We start from the raw sequence: 7,901 nt of genomic DNA, 5'->3' as shown, positions 1-7,901 counted from the left end.
ATTGTCCTCAGGAGTCTGAGGCAGGAGAATCACTTGAATCCTCGAGGTGGAAGTTGCAGTGAGCCAAGATCACACTATTGCACTCCAGCCTGGGCAACAGAGCAAGACTCTGTCTCGAAACCAAAAAAAAAAAATAACTGAAAATACATTTACTATTCATCAAGTGGAAGTGGATCATCACAAAGGTCTTCATCTATGTCTTCACATTCAGTAGGCTGTGGAGGAAGAAGGTGAAGAAGATGGGTTGGTCTTGCTGTCTTGGGGTGGCAGAGGCAGAAGAAAATCCACATATAAGTGGACTTGTGCAGTTCAAAGCCATGTTGTTCAAGGTCAATTGTACCAGCCTTCTCTTGTTTCCTCATGTAACAAAATCTCCATTATGTTAGCATGTGTCTGTAGACTTGATATTCCCTCCACTCTATTTCAAATAAAGTCAGTTTGTTTGTAGTTGTCTTGTAGACACTGTCAGATCTCATGTTCTTATGGACTCCCTCTCCTGCTAGGCAAAATTTCTGAGCCACTACTGGATGTTGGGCAGGCGTGGTAGCCATGATCTTCTCCCCTTGCCTTTCCTTGGTATAGAGCCTCTGCCCTATGAGTGAGCTGGGGCGAGGACAATCAGGGTTCCAGTATTCTTGGCCCACCATTGGTGGGATGAAGCCTCTGTTCATTGTATCCCCTGTTTGGGGAGGTGAGGGGAGAAGCAGTCCTCTCTTTTGGCTCACACCTGTGCAGACTGCAGCGTCCATCAGACAGAGCGTAGGGGAGTGTGGGGTGTGGATAGGGAATAGCTTGTGGTGCAAGTTCCAGACTCTTGCTGTTCTTAACAAGTTTTATTCAGTTTTCTTTTCTTTCTTTTTTTTAATTGAGACAGGCTTTCGTTCTTGTTGCCCAGGCTGGAGTGCAGTGGTGCGATCTCAATTCACTGTAACCAGCTCCTGGGTTCAAGCGATTCTCCTGCTTCAGCCTCCCAAGTAGCTGGGATTATAGGCATGCACCACCACGCCTGGCTAATTTTGTATTTTTTGTATTTTTTTTTTTTTGGCTGAGCACAGGGGACTTTATTGATGGTACACAACAAGGTGGGGCTCCCTAGGCCCCTCCCTCTTCAAGGGGTCTGCATGGAAACTGTGAGGAGGGGCAATTCAGTGTCGTGGGGGACTCAGTGTGGCAGGGACTCCCCAGCAGTGAAGGCCTCTCTTCCTCTCGTGCTCTCGCTGGGGCTGGTGGTCCAGGGGTCTTACTCCTTGGAGGCCATGTGGGACGTGAGGTCCACCACCCTGTTGCTGTAGCCAAATTCATTGTCATACCAGGAAATGAGCTTGACGAAGTGGTCGTTGAGGGCAATGCCAGCCCCAGCATCGAAGGTGGAAGAATGGGTGTCGCTGTTGAAGTCAGAGGACACCACCTGGTGCTCAGTGTAGCCCAGGATGCCCTTGAGGGGGCCCTCCGAAGCCTGCTTCACCACCTTCTTGACGTCATCATATTTGGCAGGTTTTTCCAGACGGCAGGTCAGGTCCACCACTGACACGTTGGCAGTGGGGACACAGAAGGCCATGCCAGTGAGCTTCCCTTTTGGCTCAGGGATGATCTTGCCCATGGCCTTGGCAGCACCAGTAGAGGCAGGGATGGTGTTCTGGAGAGCCCCACGGCCATCACGCCACAGTTTCCCGGAGGGGCCATCCACAGTCTTCTGGTTGGCAGTGATGGCGTGGACAGTGGTCATGAGTCCTTCCACGATACCAAAGTTGTCATGGATGACGTTTGCCAGGGGCGCGAAGCAGTTGGTGATGCAGGAGGCATTGCTGACGATCTTGAGGCTGTTGTCATACTTCTCATGGTTCACGCCCATCACGAACATGGGGGCATCAGCAGAGGGGGCAGAGATGATGACCCTTTTGGCTCCCCCCTGCAAGTGAGCCCCAGCCTTCTCCATGGTGGTGAAGACGCCAGTGGACTCCACCACGTACTCAGCGCCAGCATCGCCCCACTTGATTTTGGAGGGATCTCGCTCCTGGAAGATGGTGATGGGATTTCCATTGATGACAAGCTTCCCATTCTCAGCCTTGACGGTGCCATGGAATTTGCCATGGGTGGAATCATACTGGAACATGTAGACCATGTAGCTGAGGTCAATGAAGGGATCATTGATGGCGACAATATCCACTTTACCAGAGTTAAAAGCAGCCCTGGTGACCAGGCGCCCAATACGACCAAATCTGTTGACTCCAACCTTCACCTTCCCCATGGTGTCTCAGGGATGTGGCTGGCAATGGGAGACAAGATGCGGCTGTCTGTCGAACAGGAGGAGCAGAAAGCCAATTTTTTGTATTTTTAGTAGAGATGGGGTTTCACCATGTTGGTCAGGCTGGTCTTGAACTCCTGACATCAGGTGATCCACCCGCCTCAGCCTCCCAAAGTTCTGGGATTACAAGTGTGAGTCACCACACCTGGCCTTTATTCAGTTTTCTTAAATAAATGTTTCTTCATTTGCAGTAACCTCTTAGGACAATTACTTTAAATGATTTTTTAATTTCTTTTTTTGAGACAAGGTCTCTGTTGCCCAGTCTAGAGTCCAATGGTGCAATCTTGACTCACTGCAGCCTCTACCTCCCAACCTCCCAAGTAGCTGGGACCACAGGTATGCATCACCATGCCCAGCTAATTTTTGTATTTGTTGTAGAGACAGGATTTTGTCATGTTGCTCGGCTGGGATTGAACTGCGCTCAAGCAATCCGCCCTCCTTGGTCTCCCAAAGTCCTGGGATTACATTACAGGCGTGAGCCATCACTCCCACCCTAAATTATTATTATTTTTATTTTTTGAGATGGAGTCTCGCTCTGTCACCCAGGATGGAGTGCAGTGGTGCAATCTTGGCTCACTGGAACCTCTGCCTCCTGGGCTCAAGCGATTCTTCTGCCTCAGTCTCCTGAGTAGCTGGGACTACAGGTACGTGCCACCATGCCAGGCTAATTTTTGTATTTTTAGTAGAGACAGGGTTTCACCATATTAACCAGGCTGATCTCAAACTCCTGACCTGATGATCCACCCACCTTGGCCTCCCAAAGTGCTGGGATTACAGGCATGAGCCACGGTACCCGACCCCTAAATGATTTTTAATATAATTTTTTCCATTTATGCTTGTTTTACTGGGAAGTGGTCCACAGAACTTCTCATGCTGACATCCTGAAGGTAGAACTTCACCTCCATCCTTCTTTTCTTCTCTCTCTCTCTTTTTTGACAGAGTCTTGCTCTGTCACCCAGGCTGGAGCGCAATGGCATAATCTTGGCTCACTGCAACCTCCGCCTCCCAGGTTCAAGCAATTCTTCTGCCTCAGCCTCCCAAGTAGCTGGGATTACAGGTGCCCACTACCACGCCTAGCTAATATTTTGTATTTTTAGTAGAGACAAGGTTTCACCATGTTGGCCAGGCTAGTCATGAACTCCTGACCTTAGGTGATTCACCTGCCTCGGTCTCCCAAAGCACTGGGATTACAGGCGGGAGCCACCTCGCCTGGCCTCTTATGAAAAATTAATAACAGCTTTACTGAGCTATAATTTACATACTATACAATTCACCCATTTCAAATGTAGAAGAAGTTAAGCTCTTTAAGTATATTCACAGAATTATGGAACCATCACCACAATCAATTTTAGAAAGTTTTTGGCACTTTGGGAAGCCAGGGCAGGGGGATCATGAGGTCAGGAGTTCAAGACCATCCTGGCCAACATGTTGAAACCCCATCTCTACTAAAAATACAAAAAGTATCCAGGCATGGTGGCAGGCGCCTGTAGTCCCAGTTACAGGAGAATTGCTTGAACCCAGGAGGCAAAGGTTGTAGTAAGCCGAGATTGCCCCATTGCACTCCAGCCTGGCGACAGAGTGAGACTCCACCTCAAAAAAAAAAAAAAAAAGAAAGTTTTCATCACTTAAAAGAAAAGAAATCCCACATCCTTTAGCTATGGCTTTACCCATCCTTCCACCCTTCACCCCAGCTCTGAGTGACCATGAATCTACTTTCTGTCCGGATAGAATTTTCTATTCTGGACATTTTTTGTAAATGGAATCATAGTATATGGTCTTCTGTGACTTGTTTCTTTTCACTTCTGTTCTTGGAAGATCGTGTTGCCGGCTGTTGAAATCCAGGCTGTAGACGGATCCCACAGTCTCCTGTCTCTTCGACGCTTTCACGGTCTCTTATTTGCTTGTTTGCTTTATAGCTTTTGATTGTGAGCTGCTTTCTGTTTCCCTGGAACTTCATCTGTGGGAGAACTTCGAGTCTTGGGTTAAAGCGCCATTCCTCCAGAGAGAATTCGTATTTGCTTCTGCTTGGCACCTGGGTGTGCTACCAACCCAGGAACCCCCTGTTGTTGGGGTTTTCTTGGACGAAAGCGGCAGCATATATTCGTTTGAGCACAGATTATAGGAGGACTGACTTGTGGTTTCAAGTTCTCAGGAGAGATTTGTTTTTTTCAGGCAAGTTTTCTTGCTGCCTCCTCCTATGAAATGTGTTTTTGTTTTCTCAGTGCTTTTATACTAAGGTAGTAGGACCCTCCAACCATATTCGGAAATCTCTCATCTTTTATGTTTTTTGAGACGGAATTTTGATCTTGTTGCCCAGGCTGAAGTGCAATGGCGCGATCTCGGCTCATCGAAACCTCTGCCTCCCGGGTTGAAGCAATTCTCCTGCCTCAGCCTCCCAAGTAGCTGGGATTACAGGAATAATCTACCACACCCTGCTAATTTTTAGTAGAGATGAGGTTTCTCCATGTTGGTCAGGCTGGTCTTGAACTTCGACCTCAGGTGATCTGCCTGCCTTGGCCTCTGAAAGTGCTGGGATTACACACGTGAGCCACCCCGCCTGGGCATCTCTCATTATCTTGGTAGAGCACTGGGCTTTACCTCCTATCCCTATATACCAGAGAACATTCTGGGCAAAACTCAAGATCTCCTGTGTTTCACAGAAACCCTTAGGAGAGGCCAGGTGCAGTGGCTCATACCTATAATATCAGCACTTTGGGAGGCCAAGGCAGGTGAATCACTTGAAGCCAGGAGTTCAAGACCAGCCTGGCCAACATTGTGAAACACCGTCTCTACTAAAAATAAAAAATTTAGCTGGATATGGTGGTGTGCGCCTGTAATCCCAGTTACCTGGAAGGCTGAGGGAGGAGAATTGCTTGAACCCGGGAGGCAGAGGTTCCAGTGAGCTGAGATTGGGCCACTGTACTCCAGCCTGGGTGACAGAGTGAGACTCCATCTCAAAAAAAAAAAAAGAAAGAAAATAAATCAGAGGATATTGTATTGTCTACTGTTATGTAGCAAATTACCCTAAAACCTAGTGCTTATCAACATTTATTTTATCAGTTTGTGTGTATGAAGAATCCAAGTGTTATTTTATTTATTTATTTTTTTGAGACAGAGTCTCACTCTCTCATCAGGCTGGAGTGCAGTGGTGCGATCTCGGCTCACTGCAACCTCCGTCCGCTGGCTTCAAGTGATTCTCCTGCCTCAGCCTCCAGAGTAACTGGAATTACAGGCTTGAGCCGCCACGCCCAGCTAATTTTTGTATTTTTAGTAGAGATGGGTTTTCACCATGTTGGTCAGGATGGTCTGGATCTCTTGACCTCGTGATCTGCCCACCTCAGCCTCCCAAAGTGCTGGGATTACAGGCATGAGCCACTGCTCCTGGCCTGTTATTTTTTAAAAGTAAGGTGAAATTTGCAAAACATAAAATCAACCATTTTAAAGTGAACTATTTTATTTGGTGGCATCTAGTACATTCACATTGTTGTGCAGTCATCACCTCTAGTTTCAATCATTTTCACCGCCCTGAAGAAACCCCTGTACTCAAAAGCAGTCACTGCCCATTTCCCTTTTCCCAGCCCCCAACAACCACCAATTTGCTTTCTGTCTCTATAATCTGGGTACTTTTGCAATAACCTTGACATGCCAATTTTGAAATTTGTAATAAAGACTAAAGGGCCACGAATAGTCGAGACACTTGCAGAAAGAGGAGTGAGAAAGGGAAACTTGCCCTATCTAATGTCAATTTATTATTTAATTAATTAATTTATTTAGAGAGAGGGTCTTGCTCTGTTGCCCAGGCTAGAGTTCAGTGGCGCAATCACAGCTCACTGCAGCTTCAACCCCCTGGGCTCAAGCATCCCTCCTGCCTCAGTCCCTGAGTAGCTGGGACTATAGCCGGGTAGCTGTGCACCACCACACCCGGCTCTTTTTTTTTTTTTTTTTTGGTAGAGATGGGATTTCATTTTATTGCCCCGTCTGGTCTCGAACTCCTGGACTCAGTGATCCTCCTTCCTCAACCTCCCGAAGTGCTGGGATGACAGAAGTGAGCTGCCATTTCCGGCCTCAAGATTTATTTTTCTTTCTTTCTTTCTTTTTTTTTTTTTTGGTTGAGACAGAGTTTTACTCTCATTGCCCAAGCTGGAGTACAACGATGCGATCTTGGCTCACTGCAACCTCTGCCTCCCCGTTCAAGCGATTCTCCTGCCTCAGGAAAATCTCCTGCCTCAGCCTCCCAAGTAGCTGAGATTACAGGCACCTACCACCATGCCCAGTTAACTTTTTGTATTTTTGGTAGAGACAGGGTTTCACCATGTTGGCCAGGCTGGTCTTGAATTCTTAACCTCAGGTGATCTGCCTGCTGCGGCCTCCCAAAGTGCTGGAACTGTAGCCTTAAACGAAATCAGCTGACCCCATTTTCCCACCCAAATGTTGCCTTTTTGGGCTGCCCCGCCCCTATCCTGTGCCCATAAAAGACTTTAGCTGGCGAGCAACATAAGCAGCTGAGCAACAAGCAGAGAAGCAACTGAGCATCAGAGACTACAGATAGACGCGGCTAACTTCTGAGGTTTGGATGACCTGATTCTTCCTGGAAGCTGGACAGATCAGGGGCTGCCACTTTGACCCTCCACTGAGCTGGTTGATGCTTGGCTGTCCCTGGACAGCAGAGCTGAGAACACCTTGGTTGTAACGTGCTTGGACGCTGCTGCGGGGTCCGCACAGAGCCTGCTCCCACCTGAGAGGAATGACTGGTCAGTTCTAGCATTTGTTTGCCCCAGTTACTGCACTCACTCACTCGTGCGCCCTCTCCCTCGAGGAGCGGCCAGTGGTGGGCTGAGTTAGAGGAGCCACTCCAGTTCCCTCCGGTGAAGGGGATCAAGGGAACTATCCCGTTGCGGCAGGACCAGCTGAGTTGGCTCCTTGGTAAAAGTCACAATCCAGGTGGCTTCCATTGATCTGCCCACATGCAAATGTCTGAAAAGTATCTTAAAGACAAATCTTAAATTTTGGTAATAGTGATGTTATCTATAGGAGCAAATGGGGAAGGTACAAATCTTGTGACCTCTGGCTACATGACTCCTGAGCATCAAGGAATTATAGAAGAATGGCTGGTTATCATTTAACTATGCCTACATTTTAGCAGAATTCATGCTGCTCCCATAATCCTATCACTGTGGCCTTTCATTACTCTTACAAAGGTGGTTTTAGTCCCAGAGGGGTCAGTTCTGGGAAGGGACTGCTATCATCCTTGTTCAACTTAAACTATCAACTAAAGTCTTCCCATAGTTGGCTTGGCCTAGGCCCAGGAACGAGCAAGGGCAGTTAGCTTGTGCGTTTAGAAGCAAGATGGAGTCAATTTATGTTGGACTTCTCTCATGGCTACAATTTTTTTTTTGAGATGGAGTCTCACTGTGTCACCAGGCTGGAGTGCAGTGGCGTAATCTCCACCTCCTGGGTTCAAGTGATTCTCCTGCCTCAGCCTCCCAACTAGCTGGGACTACAGGCATGCACCACCACACCCAGCTAATTTTTGTATTTTTAGTAGAGATGGGGTTTCACCATGTTGGCCAGGATGGCCTCAATCTCTTGACCTCAT

The 7,901-nt window shown here is 47.7% G+C and overlaps 1 protein-coding gene across 2 annotated transcripts; it reads right to left on the bottom strand.

The window, feature by feature from the left end:
• Positions 1-1,225: 1,225 nt before the first annotated feature.
• On the bottom strand, positions 1,226-2,248 carry LOC135275694 (glyceraldehyde-3-phosphate dehydrogenase-like). Of its 2 annotated transcripts, XM_064378036.1 has the most exons (2): positions 2,120-2,248; positions 1,226-2,065 (listed from the first exon to the last, which is right to left on the bottom strand). In XM_064378036.1, the coding sequence occupies exons 1-2, from the start codon at positions 2,246-2,248 to the stop codon at positions 1,241-1,243; spliced, it is 954 nt and encodes a 317-aa protein (XP_064234106.1). In that variant the 3' UTR covers positions 1,226-1,240. The 2 variants fall into 2 exon arrangements, with proteins under 2 accessions (XP_064234106.1, XP_064234105.1); XM_064378035.1 differs by having other exon boundaries at positions 1,226-2,248.
• Between the last annotated feature and the right edge of the window lie 5,653 nt (positions 2,249-7,901).

The sequence above is a fragment of the Aotus nancymaae genome, unplaced genomic scaffold (assembly GCF_030222135.1).
Source record: "Aotus nancymaae isolate 86718 unplaced genomic scaffold, 86718_ANA_hifiasm-v0.15.2.pri h1tg000018l, whole genome shotgun sequence".
Classification (NCBI taxonomy): Eukaryota; Metazoa; Chordata; class Mammalia; order Primates; family Aotidae; genus Aotus; species Aotus nancymaae.
This window is presented reverse-complemented; position numbering and strand designations above follow the sequence as displayed.

Bases quoted from the DNA above. Each gene is read 5' to 3' on its own strand.
- LOC135275694 (XM_064378035.1), bottom strand. From the start codon at position 2,248: ATGGGGAAGGTGAAGGTTGGAGTCAACAGATTTGGTCGTATTGGGCGC.